At 41.5% G+C, this 25,808-nt stretch overlaps 1 protein-coding gene across 4 annotated transcripts in view; it reads right to left on the reverse strand.

The window, feature by feature from the left end:
• Window positions 1-25,808, reverse strand: part of ASIC1 (acid sensing ion channel subunit 1) — a 167,018-nt gene that overhangs the window by 17,909 nt on the left and 123,301 nt on the right. For all 4 annotated transcript variants that reach the window (XM_072134562.1, XM_072134561.1, XM_072134564.1 and 1 more), the window contains 2 exons: window positions 18,695-18,751; window positions 14,623-14,776 (listed from right to left, as the gene is read on the reverse strand). In XM_072134562.1, coding sequence (XP_071990663.1) covers window positions 14,623-14,776; window positions 18,695-18,751 — 211 coding nt within the window. The remainder of the gene's footprint in view (window positions 1-14,622; window positions 14,777-18,694; window positions 18,752-25,808) is intronic.

The raw sequence follows: 25,808 nt of genomic DNA on the forward strand, positions 1-25,808 counted from the left end.
AGAACAAAAAAAAATGACTTCTTACAGAGATAACATAAGGACTCCTAGTTTTGGAAACAATATGACAATCGTCTGTAAGTCTATATGATGCAAGGTACTTCAGAGGGGAATCATAAAAAATACAAAAATAATGTTTTTTTAGTTCACCTTAGACACATTGTAATTGTGATTTTGGAACATCTCTATTAGTTGAATAATGGACTGCATGCATAGTGAAGCAGTGGTAATGACTCCACACTGTGAATGATCAGAGCTGGGAGTAGAGCGAAGTGTTGAAATTTTACACTTGTGCAAATGTAGTAAAGCCGTGGTGAAGACTCCACTGCTCACTGCTCATGTCTGAAGTCAGAGAAGTGTACCGAGAGGTCAAAAGGGAGGCAGTGAGGAGGAAGCAAAGGGAGTGTGACATCATGACTTGGAGGAGTCTCTGAACCACCCACTTGACTCGGGGGACCTCTCTCCCAAGCAGTTTTTTTTTTCATGCTGCTCGGGCCTTTTTTTTAAATTTTATTTTTAAAGAAATACAGGTTTGTGTCTGTGTGAGTAGGAGCTACAGGAACCTGTCGTTAGGGTAAATGGGCAAAACATGTTGCAATATGCCGGTTCCTTTATTCTTACATAGGTGTCTGAGACTGTGGCTTATTCCTCACACCCTTTGATAGCACATGAGTTTGCATGTTTAGAGGAAATCATTCAGTGGAAATAACAAAAAACCCTACAAATACTCACCTACTCTTCTCTTCAACTTGAACACGGCACAGTCTGTCGCTTGTCTTGACATGCTGGGATCACCTAGAAAACAAACCTATAATTAGCAACACTGAGCATGGGCACAAGATGTCCGATGCTTCGGGCTGCTAATTATGCAAGCCCTCGCCACCTCCCTCTCCCCATGCTGGGAGCATGAGGGAGTGAGGTGACTTCACACTAGAAGAATCTTGTCCCCACTCTCCGTGCCACTAATTATAACTTTTTTTCTAGGGATCCCAGTGTGTCAAGACTACCACTGAACAGCACCAGGATTAAGGTGAAAAGGAGCATATGTGTGTTCCTTTTTTTGTTATTTTCACTAGTTGATTTCCTTTAAGACATTAGGAAGGGGGCTTTGAAAGAAATGGTTTTTAGCCATGAGTGCTATTGGAATGAGCGCTAGCTTACAGTTAAATAAAGTATATAACTAACTTTACAGCACAACCATTTCCATGTAACTATGCATCATTATTGCACAACTTAGAATGATTACATTATTATACAGTTTACGAATATATTATATTGGAGAGCAATAAAAAAAAACTATAAAAAACATAGGAGAAAACACCTTCAGACCTCCTACAGTCTAAAATGCAATCTAAATTGTTGAATTTTATTCAACAAGTATTGCTATGGTACCAATAACAATAATAGCTGCCAATGTGCGGTAGATAATTACGACCGCTTGCCAAGAATCATACGTTTCTTCTAAAAGCCAGTAAACATTAACAATAGCTCAACAGAACAGCAGAAAAGCAACTCCACTTATATCTGATTCACTATCAGGAAAAATATAGGAAAGCCCCCACAACAATGGAGAAGGCACGGCTTCATGGGCTTTCTGATGTGTGGACTACCAGTTTCATAGACGACATTTCTTCCACTTTTGAAGAAATATCTTGATTTCTACTTCCTAACAAAATCATCTAAACAAGTCAAAGCTTGATTTTTGCATATATATTCTGAAATTATATACAGAGAGACAGGTCCTTGTCAGCATCTATTCACGTCTCACCATCTTCTTCATACACCCTGCTGATTGAATCAACCTCTGGGACATCTATAAGATTTTACAAATTGTTGTCAGAAAAGCTTTGGCCTATGTCAAAACCTTCCAACTCTTCGTCTGAAGGCCAGTCATAAAAACACAGACAAAGTACGATTTAACCAGTATAACTCTCCTTTATATCCTTCCATTCCAAAGTAACTTTATATATAGAAGACCTGTAGGGCTTGATGTCACAACACGGCTGTCAAGATTCATCAGTTTCCATACAGAACTTCTAGTTTGCAACTGTGGACAACACCATTCCATACCCATCGGCTTCAATAAAGATGTTACATTTGAAGGAAGGCTGTAAAGATTTATCAGTTTGGAAGTTCTTAAGCTGGTGACTTCATGCCTTGCCGTTAGGCAAAAGAAGGGGTACCCTTATCCTCCTTCGGCAGTCATTGACATCTAATGTTTTCTTCTACTGATGGCCCTTGATGCTTTCCAATGACATCTATATTAACTCTTTGATCTACCCATATCATCTTATTGAATATTAGGTAGCATTGTGAATTTTAATACGCGTTTATATGTGTAGACTATGTTATGTAAGTGTATGTTATGTAATCTTTATCTTAAATGCCAAAGTATATTCTATGCCGGCCAGCTTTTCTGCTGGAGTGATAGATGCACATATTGGCTTTTTTAGTAGAAGGAAACTATCCATTACCTTGGGGGTGAAACTTCAATCAATGACATATTCTATGGATTAACTGAGTAGAATCTAATTTATGGTAGAGGAGAAAAGGTTGCATCCATTGGAAGTGTTAACTATACCCAGTTTATTTCTTCTTTGTGGAAAAGAACTAGTAACTGCATTATACAACATTTCCAGCAATACATTGTCCTAGATCAGTTATTTTCTTAGTTTTATAACATTTCTCAATTAGTCAACATAAAAACCAATAAAATAATGCTGACAGTTTGTACTATGTTCTGAATGATACCTTATTAATGACTGAATGTCTGTTTGGGTACCCAATGAGTGATGTGTACTTCCATATCTTTCTCTCTTCTTTCAAGAAATACTGTTAGCCCATTACTAAAGAAACTTCCATGGACCTTTCCATTGCTATAAACTACTGACCGATCTCTACACAAACTACAAACCTCACCCTCATCTTCGAACTTCTGAAATGCCTGCTCTATTCTCAGCTAACTCTCTCCTTGATCCCCTACAATATGGTTTCTGCACTATTCACTCCACTGTAACTGCTCTTCCTAAAGTCTCCAGTGATCTCATCACTGCCAAATCCAAAGGGGACTATTATCTCGGTGTTCCTCAGGGCTCAGTCCTAGGGTTTTTCCCTCTATACTGTCCCCATCAGACAAACCATCAGCAGATTTGGTTTCCGGTATTATCTTTATGCTGATGATACACAGCTATATACTTCTGCATATAAATCACCCCTGCCTCACTCCAGAACACCAATGATTGTCTCTCTGCTGTCTATAACTTCATGCACTCTCTATTCTTGAAACTTACTCTTTTTGTTTTTCTACCATCTACTAGCCAACCCAACCCCAACCTCTCTAACTCCTTCATAACTCTGAGGCAGCACTGTCTTGGGGTTGTTCTGAACCCTGGCCTCTTCTTTGCACTGTATATACAATCAGTTGCACGTTCTTGCCACATGCATCTCATAAAACATTTCTAATGTGAGCCAATTTCTTACAACTGAAACCTTTAAAACTCGAATTGTCCCCCTGAACAAAATCATGTCTAGACTACAGTAACACCATACTGATCAACCCTACTAATCGGTCTTCCACTTAATAGATTATAGAGGAGAAATTTTATTTTTAATGCAGTCACCAGACTTGTCTATCAGTCCAAAAGCTATATAGACGCCTCCAGTCAATAGCCCTTGCAAAGTTTTTATCTTATCTGTAAAGCCAGATGAGTTAGGTCCCTTGCCCACACACGGTTTTCCCGTAGTGGATTCCAAGTCTACATTGATAGACTCATTGACAGTCTACTGTGCAATGCACACACCAAATGTTTTTTACAGTCCAATGATCTCATCCTATCAACAAAAAAAGCAGCATGCACTACTCTGATCCATGATGTGGAAAAAACCTGTCTGCACTAGGATGCCATGGATGTAATTTTTTTTTTTTTTTTTTCAAATTCCTTTATTGTAAGTCAAATGAAAGACATGTATACAGTAGTAGCATTCTGTTATAATATTAACAAGCTAGGATAAGCTGCGTTTTTAGATGCACATATCACAAACGTTTACATAAGCCAAATAGTCATCCAGTTTAACTATCATCTATTGTATAATTACTTTATTCTTGAACCATATTTACTTTAAACAAGTAGTATTGAACTCTACAACTTACGGGATATATTAGGGACGAGGGGGGAGGGCAAAGGGGGAGGGAAAGTGTATGTGGGTAGGAATCTAATCTGTCAGTGTCCCGAACTCGGGGGAGTTCACGAAGTCTGACCAGGGGGACCACTTCATTGCATGGTTATCCGCAGTGTGGTGGAGGTCTGCGGTGAGTTCCTCCATCCTCTGTAAATGTAAAATCTCTGCAAACCAGTCCGACATGGAAGGTATTCTTGTGGATTTCCACAGTCTTGGGATCAGGGAACGGGCTGCTATTAGGAGGAATCCAACTATGGATCTTTTAGCTTTTGATATGGACATTGGTAGTATGGATAATAGTAGTTGAGAAGGGTCGTTACTTATTGATAGTCCAGTCACTTTGTTTGTTATGTCGACTACACGTGTCCAAAAAGATTGTAAGGCAGGGCATTCCCACCAAATGTGTAGCATGTTACCTACACTTTGTCGGCATCTCCAACATTCTGAGGAAGAGGTGGGGTAAATAGTGCTAAGCTTAGCTGGGGTCCAGTACCATCTGGACAAAATTTTAAAATTTGTTTCCTGTGCTTTGCCTGAGATAGAGACTTTATGGCATAATTCATAAGCTTTTTGCCAGTCCTCTGGTGTGAAAGTTGTCCCTAACTCGTTCTCCCATGCTTTCACATAGGGAGGGATAACCTTTGCCCACCTGTCTTGGAATAGACCATATATGACTGATATTGAGTGTGGGATAGCTGAGTGGGAGAGACACAGGTGTTCGAAGGGCTGTAGATTTCGGTGGAGGTTAAGTTGTCCCTTGTATGCATTGTAGAATTGGAGCAATTGGGTATAGTCCCATTGCATACGGGAGGAGTCTGAGTTAGGAACATGTATGTTATTGAAGGGGCGAAGGGAGGCGTTTTCTATTAGGTCATTAAACCTAAGTGGTGCGCAAGTTCTAATAAGGCTTAGGAACTCGTGGTGTGTCCCCGGTGGAAATTCTGGATTGTCTGTGATAGGTGTCATGGGACCGTCTGGGTTAAACAGGCGTGTGGGGGGATCAATTTTTTTTAGTGTTTTTAGTACCTGTGAAGCGATGAAGGGAAGAGTATTTTGGCGATGAGTGAAGGAGGAATAGGAGTGAGACCAAGGTAAGGTGGTTAGTGGTACCGGGGAGAGATTGTCCTCTAGCTGTACCCAAAGTTTGTCTTTTTTGTTATGAAACCAGTCTAGTATCCTCGTGTATGTGGCAGCCAGGTAATAGCTCTTGTAATCAGGAAGACCCAGTCCCCCCTGTATTTTTCTCCGAATCAGTGTTGATCTTGCTAATCTGGGTGGAGAGTCAGACCAGATGAATTTATTGATGAGTTTGGACAGTTTCTGGAAGAATAGTTTAGGTAGTGCTAATGGAACAGTCTGGAAGAGATATAGGAGTCTTGGTAATAGCGTCATTTTGATGCAGTTGACTCTTCCTACCCAGGAGTTTTGTTTGGATGCCCAATTCACTAGTTCCCTTTTTGTGTTTTGTATAAAGGTGTCAAAATTTAAAGCGTATGTGTGTTTAGTGTCTGATGGAATTTGGATACCTAAATAGGTGATGGCCTTGTGTTGCCAGGTAAAAGGAAATCTTGTGCTTAAGTCCTGCGTTTCAGTGTCGGAAAGGCCTATTCCCATTGCCCGACTTTTTGTAATATTGATCTTATGGTTGCTAAAATGACCAAAAGTGATGAGGACTTGCATAAGTGGAGGTAGTGAAGAGCTCGGTTTGGTTAGGTATAAAAGGACATCGTCCGCAAATGCGGAGCATTTGTATTCCTGGTCATTTAGTTTAATCCCTAAGATATCTGGATGTGTTCGGATGGCGATTAGGAGGTGCTCTATTACCAGGGCGTATAATAAGGGGGAGAGAGGACAACCTTGCCTAGTTCCATGTAATTTTTTTTTAAGGTATTTCAAGGAAGTAGCTCAGACCTATAAAGATCAGATGTGAAAATCTGACTAAGATGCACCCAAGTCAGATCTTACATTGACACTGGGGGGAAATTTATTATTAGTGTCTGCGAAGTAACACTGTTCTAGTTGCCCATGACAATCAATCAGAGCTCAACTTTCATTTCCCCACAGCTGTTTATAAAATTAAAGCTGAGATCTGATTGGTTTCCCTGGGTTATAACAAATGTGTGACTGACCTGAGTCAGTGAATTAATAAAGTGGATACTATAAGGTCAGTTGGCCACATACTGGGGCTTATTTACTAAGGGTCCGTGGATCCACTTTTGCCGGAGTTTCCGACATATTCGGGTTTTGCACGGCTGTGACAGGTATTTAATAGGTGTCTGCGCTGGGATTGTGTTGCACGCGATCGGATTTTGGCACAGCTGCGCTGGCTTTCATGCAACAGAAATCGGGAGGCGATCCGACTGATTCGAACTGAGTGTGGGTTTTAACTTTCAAATTGTGTCACAAGATCAAGCACTTACTTGCCCCAGGAAGAAGAAGGTGAACTCTGTCGGACCTAAGCGGGGAAGCGACACATGCAGGATATCTTAGTGATCTTTGTGAATCGCGGCACAGGGCATAATCGTCGGCCAATGCACTTTATGTGAACTTCTCCGGACAAGTAAGTAAATGTGAGTATAAAAATCACCCAATTTTGCTATTGAAATACGTGCCTGAAAAACTGACCATCTTTTCTTTTTCCATTACTTTATTAGGTGGCATAAACTTAAAATTAATAAGTCTTAGGATGCATCAAATTTATCATCCAGGATCAGAAATTGGGATAATAATGGTGCACTTTAAAACTATTATTCCAAATTTTAGGCAGGATTAGTATATCTGCTCCACTTTTGTGTTGTGGATGAAGGAACATCCCTGTCGTACACCCTTTGAGGAACACAGTTCAATACCTTCATTATTTATAGCTCAGTTCTTTTCCTCTGAATCTGGGTGGTGCGGCCTGGGTGATGATGCATATGTTGATAGCTTGGTCTTTTAAATGTATGAAATTGGTTCTCAGTTGCTTTGCAGAAGATTTATACACTTCCACTGTCTCTGCATTTAATCCTTACTTCAATACCTGATTAAAAGAGTAGCAAGGCTGGATTGATGAAAATGTGCTTTATAGGAAAATAAATAGCTGACCTTTTCCTCTGTGTGCATGCTTATAGCACAGCAGTAGACATCTGACCAGGGATGCTGATTTCCCATTTCCCATACAGCTGAAAGACACATTTTCTTTTAATGCAGAACTCTTTTCCTATTACAATGTCACACAGCCATCTACTTGGAAATATCTGCATTTAGATACTGAGAAATACATAGCAGATACATATCAGAGCTGCTATTTTAAAGTCATTTTCACAGACACTCGGCTGTGAATGTATTGAACTATTGTGTTTCCAAGGAGTATACTGTAAACTGCATTGGGATATCTTACAGATATTTAAGTCTATAAAAGATTGTGTCATATTTCTGATGTTCTTTTGTATTTCTAGTTCTTCCTATAACTTCCAACATATGGAGGTAAACTGATGTGATTCATGGACCAATATCCTCAGGACCGGCTGAATATCCATTGAGGGTTAGGGCGGCACGGTGGCTGAGTGAGTAGCACTTCTGCCTTGCAGCGCTGGAGTTCTGAGTTCAAATCACACCCAGGTCAACATCTGCAAAGAGTTTGTATGTTCTCTCCATGTTTGCGTGGGTTTCCTCTGTGTACTCTGGCTTCCTCTCATAATCCAAAAACATACTGTTAGGTTGTTTAGATTGTGAGCCCCATGGGGACAGGGACCAGTTTGACATGCTTTGTGTAGCGCTGCGTAATCTGTGTGCGCTATATAAATAAAGAATTATTATTATTATTGGGAGGGAAATAATTAAGACTGGTTTGTAGAACGCCAGTCTCAAAATTCCCTCCGCCGGTGCTTGTGCACCTCTATTCCCTCTGAGAGACTCCGGCTTCTTAGTGAATACAGTCGGAAACTTCGCCAGTTCAAACCTTTAGACCAGATCGTCTACACACTTAAGAAAATATCGTTTACAGGGCTTTCATGTCTTGGTCCTCCCTCCGTCGCCCCGCACCCCACCTGGTTTTCCTCCTGACATGTCCATAGTGGTGCGTGGGTCTGAGCCTGCAAGGAACTGGCAAGAACTGGAAGATTCATGTGGTTTCTCCACCTGAAAACTCACGGAGAAGCCATAATGAATCTCCCCCATTGTGTAGGATGGTGTCCCAATTGCATCTAATGCCAGCTGTTAGAATAACGAAGTATCAGACATGTTGGATTTAGATAAGCATGATCATTTGTTCTCTTTAAAATAACCCACTGCCAAAAGGAGACTGGTTACAATTTACTATCTTCTCTTAGGTTACATTCTCAGATGGTGTATCTGTTGCGTGTCCGCAAAAATGCAGACGTGCGATATCCGTGTGCGCTCAGTGTTGTCCCTGCAACCATTTTTTTCTCATCCGTATAACACCAATTTTTTTCACATCCTCAAAAATAAAAGATGGTTTTCTAATATATTTTCTGTCCTGCCCAGTTAGTTGCCTTGCAACATTTGAGGAAAAATGACTTCCGTGGTCTGCATGTGAGAAAAAAATAGCGCATGCTGCAATTTTATTTCATGGTCTGCACATCAGTGAAAAAACGGACACGTGAAAAGACCAATAGAAATCAATGGTTCAGTTTGCTATCTCTCAAAATACTCCCATCTAAAAACACTTATTATTCATAAGCACCAAAAAAACAATTCTGAAAACCAAAAATGAAGAGACCTCACTATAATAAATGACCCCCTTAGTCTTTTTTTTTTTCAATGCCTACAGCTTTTAATTTTTTTTATTGTGGAATGTCTATATCTTATTGTTTCTTATAGTGATGATTTCAGAAAGCCGTTGCCTTAAAAATCCATCACCTCTGTAACCTGTTGGTGGAGCTGTTGAATATGCCAGTGAGAGTCAGTAAGGAATTGTAACAGAAGTAGAAAATAATCTACACTAAAGACATATAAGTTTATGGTATACCTACTATTAAAAGTGTACATTCACCTTGAAACAGAGGCGTAACCTGAGGGGGTACAGAGAGTGTGGTCACAACAGGACCTAGAGCAGATATGATAGAGGGACAATCTTTAGGGTACTGATCATGGTCCTTTGTTCAGGGGCCTTTACTCTTAGATTAAGGTCAAACTATGTTTGTCAATTTCCACAGGACTGACTGATTAAAGTGATAGGTGATGTCTTGATTCCCTCCGGATAGAGAATAAAACATATTCAACATATGGAAGATAACCCACTGCCGGACGACTAACCCGGGCATTATTATGGGAGATAACCCACTGCCAGAGGACCAACCTGGGCATTATTATGGGAGATAACCCACTACAAGAGGACTAACCTGGGCATTATTATGGGAGATAACCCACTGCCGGACGACTAACCCGGGCATTATTATGGGAGATAACCCACTGCCAGAGGACCAACCTGGGCATTATTATGGGAGATAACCCACTGCCAGAGGACCAACCTGGGCATTATTATGGGAGATAACCCACTGCCAGACGACTAACCCGGGCATTATTATGGGAGATAACCCACTGCCAGAGGACCAACCTGGGCATTATTATGGGAGATAACCCACTACAAGAGGACCAACCTGGGCATTATTATGGGAGATAACCCACTGCCAGAGGACCAACCTGGGCATTATTATGGGAGATAACCCACTACAAGAGGACCAACCTGGGCATTATTATGGGAGATAACCCACTACAAGAGGACCAACCCGGGCATTATTATGGGAGATAACCCACTACAAGAGGACCAACCTGGGCATTATTATGGGAGATAACCCACTGCCAGAGGACCAACCTGGGCATTATTATGGGAGATAACCCACTACAAGAGGACCAACCTGGGCATTATTATGGGAGATAACCCACTGCCAGACGACTAACCCGGGCATTATTATGGGAGATAACCCACTGCCAGAGGACCAACCTGGGCATTATTATGGGAGATAACCCACTACAAGAGGACTAACCTGGGCATTATTATGGGAGATAACCCACTGCCGGACGACTAACCCGGGCATTATTATGGGAGATAACCCACTGCCAGAGGACCAACCTGGGCATTATTATGGGAGATAACCCACTGCCAGAGGACCAACCTGGGCATTATTATGGGAGATAACCCACTGCCAGACGACTAACCCGGGCATTATTATGGGAGATAACCCACTGCCAGAGGACCAACCTGGGCATTATTATGGGAGATAACCCACTGCCAGAGGACCAACCTGGGCATTATTATGGGAGATAACCCACTACAAGAGGACCAACCTGGGCATTATTATGGGAGATAACCCACTGCCAGACGACTAACCCGGGCATTATTATGGGAGATAACCCACTGCCAGAGGACCAACCTGGGCATTATTATGGGAGACAAGTCACTGCCAGAGGACCAACCTGGGCATTATTATGGGAGATAACCCACTGCAAGAGGACTAATCTGGGCATTATCATGGGAGATAACCCACTGCAAGAGGACTAATCTGGGCATTATCATGGGAGATAACCCACTGCAAGAGGACTAACCTGGGCATTATTATGGGAGACAAGTCACTGCCAAAGGACCAACCTGGGCATTATTATGGGAGATAACCCACTGCCAGAGGACCAACCTGGGCATTATTATGGGAGATAACCCACTACAAGAGGACTAACCTGGGCATTATTATGGGAGATAACCCACTGCAAGAGGACTAACCTGGGCATTATTATGGGAGATAACCCACTACAAGAGGACCAACCTGGGCATTATTATGGGAGATAACCCACTGCCAGAGGACCAACCTGGGCATTATTATGGGAGATAACCCACTGCAAAAGGACCAACCCGGGCATTATTATGGGAGATAACCCACTGCAAGAGGACTAACCTGGGCATTATCATGGGAGATAACCCACTGCAAGAGGACTAACCTGGGCATTATTATGGGAGACAAGTCACTGCCAAAGGACCAACCTGGGCATTATTATGGGAGATAACCCACTGCCGGACGACTAACCTGGGCATTATTATGGGAGACAAGTCACTGCCAAAGGACCAACCTGGGCATTATTATGGGAGATAACCCACTGCCAGAGGACTAACCTGGGCATTATTATGGGAGATAAGTCACTGCCAGAGGACCAACCTGGGCATTATTATGGGAGATAACCCACTGCCAGAGGACCAACCTGGGCATTATTATGGGAGATAACCCACTACAAGAGGACTAACCTGGGCATTATTATGGGAGATAACCCACTACAAGAGGACTAACCTGGGCATTATTATGGGAGATAAGTCACTGCCAGAGGACTAACCTGGGCATTATTATAGGAGATAACCCACTACAAGAGGACCAACCTGGGCATTATTATGGGAGACAAGTCACTGCCAGAGGACCAACCTGGGCATTATTATGGGAGATAACCCACTACAAGAGGACTAACCTGGGCATTATTATGGGAGATAACCCACTGCAAGAGGACTAACCTGGGCATTATTATGGGAGATAACCCACTACAAGAGGACCAACCTGGGCATTATTATGGGAGATAACCCACTGCAAGAGGACTAACCTGGGCATTATTATGGGAGATAACCCACTACAGGAGGACCAACCTGGGCATTATTATGGGAGACAAGTCACTGCCAGAGGACCAACCTGGGCATTATTATGGGAGATAACCCACTACAAGAGGACTAACCTGGGCATTATTATGGGAGATAAGTCACTGCCAGAGGACTAACCTGGGCATTATTATGGGAGATAACCCACTACAAGAGGACCAACCTGGGCATTATTATGGGAGACAAGTCACTGCCAGAGGACCAACCTGGGCATTATTATGGGAGATAACCCACTACAAGAGGACCAACCTGGGCATTATTATGGGAGATAACCCACTACAAGAGGACTAACCTGGGCATTATTATGGGAGATAAGTCACTGCCAGAGGACTAACCTGGGCATTATTATGGGAGATAACCCACTGCCAGAGGACCAACCTGGGCATTATTATGGGAGATAACCCACTGCCAGAGGACCAACCTGGGCATTATTATGGGATATAACCCACTGCCAGAGGACCAACCTGGGCATTATTATAGGAGATAACCCACTACAAGAAGACTAACCAGTGCATTATTATGGGAGATAAGTCACTGCCAGAGGACCAACCTTGGCATTATTATGAGAGATTAGCCACTGCCAGAGGACCAACCTGGGCATTAAAGTCGGATATAAGTCGCTGCCAGTGGACCAACACAGGTATTTTTATGGTAGATAAGTCGCTGCCAGAAGACCAACCTTTGCATTATTATGAGAGGTAAGCCACTGCCAGAGGACCAACCTGGGCATTATTACATTATTATGGAAGATAAGCTACTGCCAGAGGACCAATCGGGGGCACTTGTTTTGTAAAACTGTAAAAGTCTTATACATAGATGAGTAATCAGCTCTATTAATACAAAGCCTTATTCTTCTTCTACAGACTCCGGAGGATCTGCCACAGTATACCTCTTCCTCCTTTTTGACTGCCGCTATCTGTATTCAGGAAGGTGGTAGATTGTTCTACACTTGTGGTAACCTGCATAGCATCAGATGATTGCTCCTCTGTATTGAAGAAATGGAGCTGCACAGCTTGAACGTACAATGACACATGAATAATGGTAAAGTTCTGCTACATTGGAGTTTTCCATAGAAATGCCAGGTACACTTTAAGGAAAAAGACATAATTATACAATTTCTTCATCTTTTACATCTTTCTCACATTTCCACAGTTTAATAAAACATACAATAAAGAGATCTCCTGTACAGAGTATTTCCGCTGTCTATGCCCATGCTAGTTATCTGACAGATGAATGATTTATGGATTTACTTAACAAAATTGAGGCTTTTCTTTCTAATGCTAGAAGCAATGCAAATCCGCCAACAATAAGAGCAGGAGAACAATCCAATGTCTATCTTACAGAGTGTAACAGCATAGCTGATTGAAAGGCTATTCCCGCCACCCGGAGCAGACTTGGATCCCTTAATATGCAATGGTTTATTAATTCACAATATGTTATTCATGGGGAATTAATATTCAGTGCCGAGTGTGTCGTAACTCTGCACTTTGAGTGGCATAATGTCAACAGGCGGATGCAATCTCCTATAAGTTGAAGCTTTGGAGCCAGGTTCATAATGAACTACTTCTTTCAGCATTATCCAGAGAAAGGGGTTTATCCTGTTCCAGCCGGACATAAAAAGTGTCAATCCGTAGATGAAGCCCTGGGAGATTATTAATTAAAACTTGTCAATCAATTCTAATATTCACAGACTAAATCCCTCCGCTGGACTTCAGTAGTCTTATAAATATCTTGACAGGAATGTTCCCGTCTGTTATGAAGATGTTAGGCTGCTTTCCTTAAGAAAAGGCTTCAGTCACAAGTGGCCATTAGTATGGTTTTTGTGTTTCGAGAGATACTTATATTATCCTCCAAAAATTGTTCTGAAGAGTTTGTTAGACAAATAACATGAGCCTCTGCATATGTCCTGAGAGCCAAATTGAAAGCAAATTGAGAATTAGGAATTGTATTTGAGCTCGAGACTTATCTATTAAATGCCACAGCATGGGTGTATGAGATGGTCACTTTCAATTTATTTCTATTCCAAATTTATCACAAGCCGGCACAGATATTAGTTGCAGCAATATTGTTAACCATAAGCTTGGCATAAATGTCTTGTATCTTGTAGAAAGCTATGACTTGGCATTCCTGCTTGAAAATGATACCACATGCCACTGTATTCAGTAGTGGATCATAATATTGGTGGCCCATGCCCACCGATACCACTCACCCACCATGTTTGATACTGCCTTGTAGAGATGATAAAGATATGGACTTACAGCCATGAAATCGAGTTCACGACATGTATACAAGAGTCTTTCTTGTAACTTTGAAGGTCCTCAAAAGGTCCCCAAACTGCAGAAGTGAAAGCAAACAGAAGTGACTGCCTCCTTTCCAAAGTAGCTTGGTTCTGGCACCAAATGTAATAGGCCAAAAGATTTTAGAGATCCAATCTTAATCCGTCCCTGACTGTATTTAATGTTGTGGCAGAGGAGATGGTGCTCCATTTCTAAGATTAGAATTTTGTTACCTTGAGGTACCTTAGCCTTAAAGTACAAATTAGTGTTTTTCGACTTGACAAATTATCATTCTCATAGATTTTGGGTTACCAATTATGTGATTGCCAGAATCAATCTAGAATTATTCAACTATGGGTTGGTTCTTGGCCCCAGTAGTCGCTACATAAGACCTTACTCTTACAAAATGTCTATCCCCCAAATACACCGTCTTCCTATCACTCCTATAAACATATACATCATTTATCATCAGTCACTTATAATTCAGCATGTATGATATACACAAATAGCATAGAGGTTCATATCATTTAATATACTCACGCTATGTATTGCTCGCTTTTGTTGTACTTCTTAGCCAGATATCGTGCTGAAGCCTTACTGGGGATCTTTACCATGGACAGCTCCTTACCAAACCGTGTCATGTTACATGGAGTCTCGCATACACAATAGTCATTATCCTTTTCTACAAGGAAATCTAAAGGAGAATCAGAAAAGAGTGAAAACAATCAAGCAGCTCCATAGGACATGTTACAAATATCTCATAGGTTGGGATACAAAATGCTGCATCGGCAATACATATTGGCCCAGATATATTGTTGTGTCTGTGCCAGTTACTTGTCTAACTATGCAAAAAAATGTCTTTAGAGCTCGCACATGTATTTATTATGTTCAAGCGCCACAATTGTGTCACGGTTGCATTTTGTTCGACACTTTTGAAAACTGTGCACCTAAAGGGGCTTGTTGGTGTGTTCCTACTTTGCACCACATTTATTGCTGAGATGTAACCCTATTCTGTGGCAACAGTTTGAAGCAAAATGCACCAAGAAAAAATAGGTGCAACTGTGTGGGCCTCCTGCAACATAGAGAAGAAGCACTCCATAGTTGTTTATAGAAGCATAAGGGTAGTCTTTTTTCACAGAATTATGCAATGTTTCGATATAGTCTGCACCGAAACCAGGTGCAGAGTTTAGTGTTGTGGCGGACACAGTGCAGCCGGTACACAAAACTGGCGCAAACACTTCATAACAACACGTATTGCAAAAGGCAGCAGAAAACTTGCATAGAGCATTTAGTAAATGTGGGCCAGTGTCTTTATCGCTGCATAAAAGACACTGACCCACATTTATTACAGCGTTTGCGCCAGTCTGACTTTGCACTGAAAAAGAATTGGAGTTTGTGCTGAATTTATTACTGACGTGTGCCACAATTTTGTCTGTGCCACAATTCTGCAGCATGAACAAAGTGCAGCAAATAAAATTTTGCCCTCTGAGCAGTGCAGGGGGCGTCAGATTAATGAAGAACATGCACCAGTTTTGATGAATCTAGCGCCCCCTGCATACTCCACTTGCTAATTGCTCATGGTACAGACTGCACCAGTTTTGATAAATGTGACCCAGGATGTCGAAATGTTGCACGTTTCTGTGAATAAAGACTACCCTTATGATTTTCGTCGGGTTTCCCAACTTTTCGGGGATCGTGCCGGGGATTGTGTCTCACATGATCGGATTCTGTCGCAATCGCGTCAGCTGTCACGCGACACAAATCGGGGGTGGGGTGGGGAAAGGGGGGGGGCGTCGGACGATGGATCGCGGCAGATGTGCATTCTGGCGGACATTCCGGATCGGGGACCGCGACTCGGACGGGTAAGTAAATTTGCCCCTATGTGTGATCCTGGCAACAAAGAGCAATAGTTGCAGGCACGTGCACCTACCTGCTCCTTAGAAACCCTAATGGGTGACATAAGAATTGCTGTCTTGCCCTCTACATTGTGTGCACATCCTGAAAACAGACCCGATTAACTAAGAGGGTGCAACACTATTAAATAATGTGGCGCAAAGTGCACAATAACAAGGCAAACTGCACTATGGCAGTGTGTACCAGTGTTCATATATTTGGGCCATTGTGTATATGTCCATTTTACTGTCCATTTATACATTAGTAGTACAGAGATACTATGATACAGCATATAAGTTTGGGGGACCTGCATTCCCCCGAAAACAGGAATGGAGAGAATTCAGAGTACTGGAGGTGGCAGCGTAATTGGTAGTTCTTTCAAACATTTATCTTGTGGATTTGTCATATCTGTCTTTGTTTCAGAAGCCTTAATGAAGACTAAGTAATATCTGAAACATAGAGAATTCAGAGTGAGAAATGTTCTTTGTAAAATGAATATCACTGCTGGCCTCAAGGAGTATCACATTTATGTGTTTGTCTTTTAGGTCCCACAGCTAGAGGGATCAAAACCAGCACCATCCTTGAAATCACTTTGTCCACCTTTTACAGCTTCAGCACAGTCATTTTTTATGAAGCACAAAGTTGTTAAGGGACAATGCATAATTTCTCACTTTCCTGCTGAAGACTGACAGTAACACAGAGGTCTGCTCTGTAGCTGGAGGAAGAAAGGATGTTCTCTTATAATTGTCTTCCAGGGTTCACCAGAGGATCTGGTTTCCAGCTTCCCGAGGAAGACCAAAAAATCCATTGCAGAGTGAGATTAATAAAGCAGATGAGAAAATAATAAAGCTTGATACTGCCATTTATTTTATTAAAATAATTCTGTAACGGTTGCATGCATGCATATATGTGCACGCAGAACTACAGACAGTGTTAGGTGTTGGTCCTGGAGATCTTTGTGGGTATTGTTAGTGGCAGCAGAAATGCATTTATATTCCAGGATCGTAGCTGGACATAGCGAAATGTCTTCACACTGCTGTGCTGTGACATCTCTGAATTACACTGCTCCTCGGCCCCTCCCATCTGCTCTTAGTGATTAATATATTATCCAACCATAAGCCTTCTACAGCTTTTACTCAGAGCAGAAGGAAGAGTCTATGAAGCAGTGTGAGGATTCACTCCAATTGTACTTGAAGGAGCTACAACAGTGTAATATAATATTATTATTATCATCATATAATAATATATTTAATATAGTTTTTGCCAGACTTACTTATAACACATGTAAAGGTTTGGTTATAACTGCTGACACATAGCTTTAAAAGGAACCTGTCAGGGAGTTTTGGGACACTAAACCAACACTTTGTGGACTTGTGGGATTAGTTTTATCCTCTTTGCCTGGTAAAAAACCAACTTGTATACTTACCTCAGTCTGGAGTACAGCTGTAGTACACCCCAGCGTGACAGATGTTCTATGCCGGCTACATTGAATCACTGCACAGGCACAGATGGGTCCCCAGTGCCTTCTCAGACTCATCTCTTGGTAAGTATAAAGGTTTATTTTGTATAGCTGCCATGGAGAGAACTCTAACAGTGCAATTTGAGACACTAAGTCACATGTCCTTCTGTAGTTGATTTAGTGTCCCAAATGGCCCTGACAGGTTCTCATTAAAAACAATGGCAACTTAACATATTTTATAATCGATATATAGCCATGTCCATAAACTCACAAGGCTAAATTTACTAAAACAGTTTGAATTGTATTACTCACTCAGATTAGACCATTTTAAAAAACATTAGATTATCCCGACAAAAAATGTTGCCAAACAATGGTGGATTTTCTGCCACTTATTAAGCTCTTTCCCTAATAACCCCCATCAACTTGTCAGGCAATGTGCCGACACGCTCAAAAAGTGTCCAAAACAGTTAAGAAATACATTGTTAGGCATAAGCACCATATTTTGGTATATTTTTAATAATAAATGTATCACATGGATCCTGACTAGTGTTAGTGGATTTCAATGGGATTTCCATAATAATAATATAAGATGGAAAGTTAAAGGACATCTACCATCAGGATTTCTCATGGTAGACTGCCCTAACTTACTCGGTGAATCCTGAAACAGGAGCAGACATCTAAAAAAGACTTTATAAAAATATGCTAATGAGCTGGAGCCTAAGTCACTGAAGTGCCTCTTGCCTCCAATGTCTAATTATATATGAACTTGTCCACTTTCTGCATTTTAACTGGTCCAGCCTGCTGAACTGCACACAGCCGGTGATGTCACCGGCAGGCAGGACAGCTAGTGATTACCGGCTGTCCCCAGATCAGAGGGAAAGAGGCCAAAACTCAGAGACTAAGGGTGTACATATACAATTAGACACCAGAGCCAAGAGGCAGTCCAGCGATGTAGGCCGGATTGCCTCCAGCTCATTAGCATTTTTTAAGAAAGTTATTTTTAGACGTCTACTGCTCCAGATCACGTTCAGACTCCCCAGAGTCCCACACAATATTGGGGACAACCTGTTCTATTGGGCCAGTTATTAAAAACACAACAGGCTTGGGACCTAGAATCAAACTGTACATTTTTATGGCTTAGGACAAAATCAATCTACAAAAATGTGTGTTTTTTATGGTTTTTAAGGGATTAAAATCAAATGTAATGATTAGAAATTCCAATTAACAAAATACAAAATGAAGAATGGAATTAAGCCTTACCTAGAGCAGGATCGGCACATTCTTTATACAGCTCTGGAGTACAATATGCGGCATCTCCTGATGAATAGAAAATGCATGCAGTCACTCTATTGTATTGTGTAATGATGTTATTCATGGAGACATGATCAGAAACATAATAGCAACAGTATCAGAATATAGTATGACAGTTTTATCATATTCTCCATTGTAAAATATTGTATGAAATGTACAAAGGAATCATTAAGGTACTCTTAAAATGTTCTTTATGAGTACTTTATATTCTTCATTATTAAAAGTAACATGAGGAACACTGACAGTATTTGCTTCGGTTCAAGGGAATGCATCACCAATTTTCTTTTTGACTTATTAATATCAAATACCGTAATTCTTTTTCTAATCTGCTTTTATTTTTGGATAGTAGTTTTTTCCCTTCTAACTCCCTAATACCTGATGGTACATGCCTACTACTCACCCCCCCTGTCCCAAGCCGACCTACAGTAAGCTTCTTTTAATATGTGTTAGAAGTGCAGCGTTTTCTAGAAATAAAGCTTTTAAAAATATATAGATTTGTAAATGAGTCTGGGTTGCACCTCTTGGCTCCTCCAATTAGTAAATATTCATGACTTTGGGCCCGGCTGGCTCCACCTACGCAGCGCTGTAGGCGGAGCCAGCTGAACTAGGAGTCTTGCCTCAGGCTCATTTATATATTTTTAAAAGCTTGAAACGCTGCACTTCTAAAGCTACATTCACATTGCTGTTGCCCGCCTTACTGTAGCACGGCGGACACAGCGTCGCCGGGGAGAGGAGGAGGGGGTTCCTCCATAGAGGAACACTGCGCACTGCGCCATTTGCCGAGAAAAGATAGGACATGTCATATCTTTTCACGGGGTATGGAGCGGTATGGTGCTGCACATGTGCTGCACCATACCGCTCCCATAGGGCGCCGGGCGCCCATTGCAGTCTATGGGGGACGTATATAGTCCGTATATACGTCTCCCATACGGCACTGTGAATGCAGCCATATTAGACATATTAAAGCAGCTTACTACAGATTAGCGCCGGACAGGGGTGAGTATTGGGCATCTACCACCAAGAGACCTGAAAGTAACCCACAGTAACTAAACATAACTTTGGATATTGCTATTATACAGCAGTAAAGCTATCCCTATATTGTTCTTCCCAATACCTGTAAAGTTCCACAGTCCACTTGCCTTTGCTCTGAGCTGAGTCCGATATGTTCCTTTTCTTCTAGCTCAGCCTCCGGCATCCTGATTGACAAAAGACTTGCTTTCTATTCAGTTGAGTGAACTCATTTCTACTATATCATTCACCCCTTTCTCAGGAATGAGAGAGCTGTTGTCTGTGTGTGATTGACTTTCCAAAGAGAAATGAGCTCCTCATTCACATATCCCTCAGAAATTTTCTTTAGCTAGTCAGACATCCAGCATTTCCTATATTCCTGATGGAGAGGGAATGAGCAGGAGGGGAGGCTGAGCAGAAAGACAATGATCAGACTCACATGGGGTCATTTATGAACAGACTGTGGAAGTTTACAGGCATTGGGAGGAACAATATAAGGATAGTTGTATGCCCGTAAAATAGCAGTTTCGGAATATATGTTTTGTTTAGTTACAGTGGGTTAGTTTATCTGACAGGTTCCCTTTAAAGTAGGCTGCCATCTTGGGCTGACTGCCGCTTTTGACTTCTCGGTTTTCTCCCTACACCTTATGAATTACTAGTAGAAACCACATAGTTAATCACTAGTGATAGCCGCAGTATTTGTGCCCCCTACTGTGTCAGGAGGAAGTCCATAGTAGGGTTAATGGAAGCAGCAGTATCAGAGCCCCTTTTTGTGTATAATTGTATTTTACTGGACAACCCCTTTAATATATAATGTCTTCAACAATTATATAACAATCTCCATTTATTGAATATACAGTGTTGTTATTTTCTATATTGTTTTTCTTAGAGCATAGACAGTTACTCTAGAATGAGAATCTGTAGCTATAACATTGAACGCTTTTCAATCAAATCTTTTTTGTATCACGTTAGTTGGAGCTGAAACCTATGATTAGTAAATATTAATCTCATCACTCAGCTGCCAAGACAAATGCACGCTGCTTCTTGTATTGACTCATTTAGAATTCTTTGCGCTTTCCAAATTCTATTCTTATAATTCATGAAATTGCTACATTCAAATCAGTTTTTTTTCCTGCTTGTTGTAAAATGCTCTTTTCACTTGGGCCCAGATCCTCCCATTTCATCTGAAGATGAAGGTAAACAGCTACATGTTCCCTTCCAAAGGTTATTCATGAAAACATTGTTCTGCGGAAATAATTTACATTTGGTATTTTTCATTCCCATCCAGTTGTAGAATTCTAATAATTTTGTTGTATCTCAAAGTGATGGACGGTCACTTAAAGCCAGCACATTCATATTTATCAAAAATGTTATAGACAACAGCTCATAATGTAATAATACAGAACAGATTGATTTCCATATTCATTATCTAGACATCAGCATGAACGTCCTGCTGTGCCCCAAGAAAGACCTGAAGCAGCCGATTGGATAACGGCTTTCGACCGCAATGTAGGAGACAAGGTTGGATTGTATCACCAGTGGGAACTAAAGGTTTTGTATTATTTTGTGGTCTGACAAGTTGAGTTGCACCAACAAAAATAACTTAAGGTAGGCACCCTTGAAATATTCTGGCAATATTATTGTTGTTTTTGACACAATAAAAACGGTCCCTGACTTGATGACACTCCACTTACAGACAACCCCTAGTTACAGATAGACCTCTCTGGGAAAGCTCTCTGGGTGCTTTACTTTAGTCCCAGGCTGAAATGATCCATTGCAAGGTATCTGTAATAAAGCTTTATTGATAATCCTTGTTCCCATAACAACACAAAATGGAAAAAAAAATTGTTACTGGGACAAAATTTTTTTTTGTCTGGAGCTACAATTATAAAATCTACCAGTGCCATACAAATTCAACTTAAAAACAAACCTGTTGATGTTGATGATGTTTGCATCATTAAAGGGACTCACAAGATTTTACCCCATTAGACTACCAGCATCCTCAGGTCAGATATAAAATATCTTTTACAATTTTTGAATTCCCTCTTTTATGAGAAATATCACCCATTTACCTTTTTAAAATCCCCTCCAAAGTCACATGAAAATGAGCAGAGAAAAGTCATCTTTTGCCCGAGATTAATCACTTTTAGAGGATGGACGGAGAGCAACACATCAGATAGATCAGATAGGTCCCCTCAGGCTAATTTGCATATGTTTTAAAACCATTTTTTTTGTAAAAAATAACTGCATACAAAGCTTAAAGAAGAGTTGATCCTGCCATAGGGGTCATACACCAGTGTTGGGCTTTGATTACAATTCTTGATTCAGTAAATTTTAAGTTGAATTTATATGCAAGTCAGAACAGGTATATTTTATAAATGTAACTCCAGTCCAAATTTTTTTTTTGTCCCTGTGACAATTGGATTTTCAAAATGTTGTGCTGTCATGGGAACAAGAGTTATCAAAAAAAATTATGGTGCGGTGACAGACCATGTGTTTACCACACAATCATCCGGAGCTATAGAAGTCTATGGTGGCCATCATCTGGTCGCAAATCATGCAAAGAGATCACAACCCCCAAAAGGGCCTTCTGAATGAGCCCTAAGTCGGGTGTCCTTAAGACCACCTGTATATAAATTTCGATATGGTTTTACATATTGGGTAATAATAGAAATATATGCTTCTAAGAAGGTCTTAGCTTTAGGTTTCTGAATAACGTAATGTAGCTGTACTGCAAAAGATTCTCATTCAAATGGGTGCAGGCTTCTGATAGTAGATCAGACCTCTATTATTTTCTAAAAAAGAGGAAGAAGTCCTCCAGTTTGTCATGGTTGTAAGCAATCTACTATTTCAAGGAAATCCAATATCGAAATAAAGCATGATAAACCAGGGACACTTACTCATAGATCCAGGCACCCTGACTGTGGAAATCTTCTTATATGTGTTATTTGACCTCCTTCCTTCTAAAATCATCTTTTAAAATGCTAATGAGCCTGAAGGGCCCCTTGGGGTGTTACCAGAGCCCCTACATGCTGAAGCTGCACAGGTTGTTAATTCCGGTAGAGGGAGGGGGATGCACTAGGCAGCATATGAGGAGGGTGAGACAGTGTAACTGTCAGGCTCAGAGATAGTGGATCCTCTGAACCACTGTGGATGATGACATAAGCCAACACCTGGAACCGGAGTCTAAGTGGCACCCTGTTTTCACCAGAGCCCGCTGCAAAGCAGGTTGGACCTGCTGCGGCATAGTACCACAGGTTGTTCCACAGGCGCGACTTGTCCATGGTGGCTGCCAAGGTCGAGGTACAGGAACTGCAGACAATCTCGTAGTCAGGGACAGGCAGGAGGTCAAGACGGGTGGCACAGGGTCAGAGTCAGGGCTGGCGGCAGAGGAGTGTAGTCAGAATGGAACCGGGGTATAAGAGCCAGGCTTATATCAGATAGAATTGTGTAAATGGGCAGCACCAATTTATGATGCGCTGGTACTTTAAATATAAAGAAGCCGGTGCTTGCGCGCCCTAGGAGTCAGGAATGTGTGCACACTGCGGATGGAGCCGGGACAGGATAAATATGTGGGCGACAAGCTTGCGGGGGCCGAGGGGCACGGCACCTGGGTCACGAGACCATCCGCCCCAGTAACAGTCTGTATAGCTTGATCTAGGAGTAAGTTTCCTAGTTTATCATGCTTCATTTGAATGGTAGATTTCCTTTAATGATGTATAATTGATCTAGGAAGGTTGAGCTGGATGCACACATGCCTCCAATAGAGAATAAAGTCCACAAGCTGTCCTACATTGTGGTCTTACAATACAAGCTGATGTCCAATTTGTGCTAAGTGCCCCAAATTAAAGGATATCTACATTATTCTTACTGCCAGTACATGATTTATGTCAGAGGTGTCAAATATTTGCTGACGGCCACATCACCAGCCTAATGGTTGCCTTCAAAGGTCCAATTGTAGTGATGCTATGGTGCCGGTAGGAGTGTAGGGGAAGCCTAGCTGACAGGTATGGATGGCATGATAGCTTTATGTGCTAGGGATGTTTCAGGACCTGGAGGATAATGTTCTGGCCCTGGCTGACACATATAATGAGTTGTTGTCTGTATTCTGCGCTAGGGCCTTGTCTTTGATGTGTGCGATTTACATTATGCTTGTGATTTTTAGGTCCACTGTAAGAGTGGGTAATATAGTCGCCCTACAGAGCACTAAAAGTGCCACACTACATTCATCCAGTTCTTACTACAATAGACTTGATTGATCTTATAAAAGAGAAGTATTGGTTAAAAAAGGAACGACTAGCACTCTCCAGTGCCTAAAATGAGAAGAGATAAAACATATGTTTTATTACTTTATATAGGGATTTATTTTTCTGTAATATGTGATGAGTTTCAGTAACCTATGGCTCTCCGGCTGTTGCTGATTCATTGTCCTCTCTAGCTGAGTAGAACGTGATGAGAAATATAGCTCCACACCCGAAGAGCTTCTTCCTACGCGTCTTTTAGCAGATATCTATATATCACTTAGTTATATAGTACATAGTTATAATATACTTAAAGAATCTTTAAAGATTTAAAACACAGATGCAATTAAATAATTAAATCCTTATATTACATGAATGCTTTACATCTCAAATTATGATAGCGAAGCTAAGTGACAATACAACTGTACACCATATATATATATCTGTGATTACAAACATATGTGAATTTACCCTAAGGTGTGAGGATATGTATTAGACCTACTGAGCACCTAAACAAGCAGTAGCATGATTGACCTGCGTGACTATATTCTATCTCACTGGTGGCGAACCTATGGCACGGGTGCCAGAGGTGGCACTCAGAGCCATTTCTGTGGGCACTCACGCCATCTTCCAAGGACAGAGTTCACCAAATACTGAATATTCCTGCAGTCTCATGCAACTTAAGAGATGCTGCTCTCAGCACTGTTTTAAAGAAACACTTTATTAGCTGTTTGGAACTGCAGGGAAAGTGGGAAGACGTTGACAGAAGTGCATTATATTTGGAAGTTCTTCATCTAGAACCACCATTCTTCCTGCACAGAGATACCCTGGAGATAGTCTGAATTAGCCCTCCTTTGTCAACTGTATTGGTGGCCTCAGGCGGCGGATACAATTGAAAGATGTGGAAGAAGAGGTAGCAATAAGTTACTGTATAAAATGCCATGCTGGCACTTCACGGTAAATACGTGGATTTTGGTTGTAGTTTGGGCACTCGGTCTGTAAATGGTTCGCCATCACTGTTCTATCTTAAAAGGGACCTGTCACCCCATTAACCCCTTCCCGACATTTGACGTAATAGTACTGCATCGCGGGAGGTGCGTTCCCGCAAAATGCAGTACTATTACGTCAAGCTTCTGGCGCCGGCTCCTGAACGGAGCCGGCGCCAGAAGCTGCGGGTGTCGGCTATATATTATAGCTGACATCCGCCTCTAACACCCGCGATCGGAGATTTCTCCGATCGCGGGTGTTAACCCCTAACACGCCGCGGTCGCGCTGACCGCGGCGTGTCAGAGGCATTTAAATGTCTATATTACCTGAATCGGACCCCCCCGCGGCGCGTACCGGGGGGGTCCGCTGCTCAGATCGCAGCCCCGGGACTGCCGGTGCCCGGGGCTGCAAGATCTTGATCCGGAAGCCGGGTCCGTGCCTTCTGGCAGGACCCGGCTGTAAGACACTGGGCATGCGCAGCATGCTCAGTGTCTTACATTACACAGTGCAATACATCTGTATTGCACTGTGTAATCTGTAAAAAAGCTTGAACAAGTGATCAGAAGATCACTTGTTCAAGCTTAGATGTCATTACCTGTAAAAAAAAGTAAAAATAAATAAATAAAGGTTTTTTACAGTAAAAATAAATAATAAAAGAAAGTGAAAGTCCCCCCAAACACCACATTTCCCTTTACACAAGTAATAAAGTATAAAAAACACTAAATCACGAAAAAACCCCACTTATTTGGTATCGCTGCGTCCGTAACAATCTGTACAATAAATCCTAATCATAATTGGACCCGCTCGGTGAACATGGTAAAAAAAAA

The sequence above is a fragment of the Engystomops pustulosus genome, chromosome 2 (assembly GCF_040894005.1).
Source record: "Engystomops pustulosus chromosome 2, aEngPut4.maternal, whole genome shotgun sequence".
Classification (NCBI taxonomy): domain Eukaryota; kingdom Metazoa; phylum Chordata; class Amphibia; order Anura; family Leptodactylidae; genus Engystomops; species Engystomops pustulosus.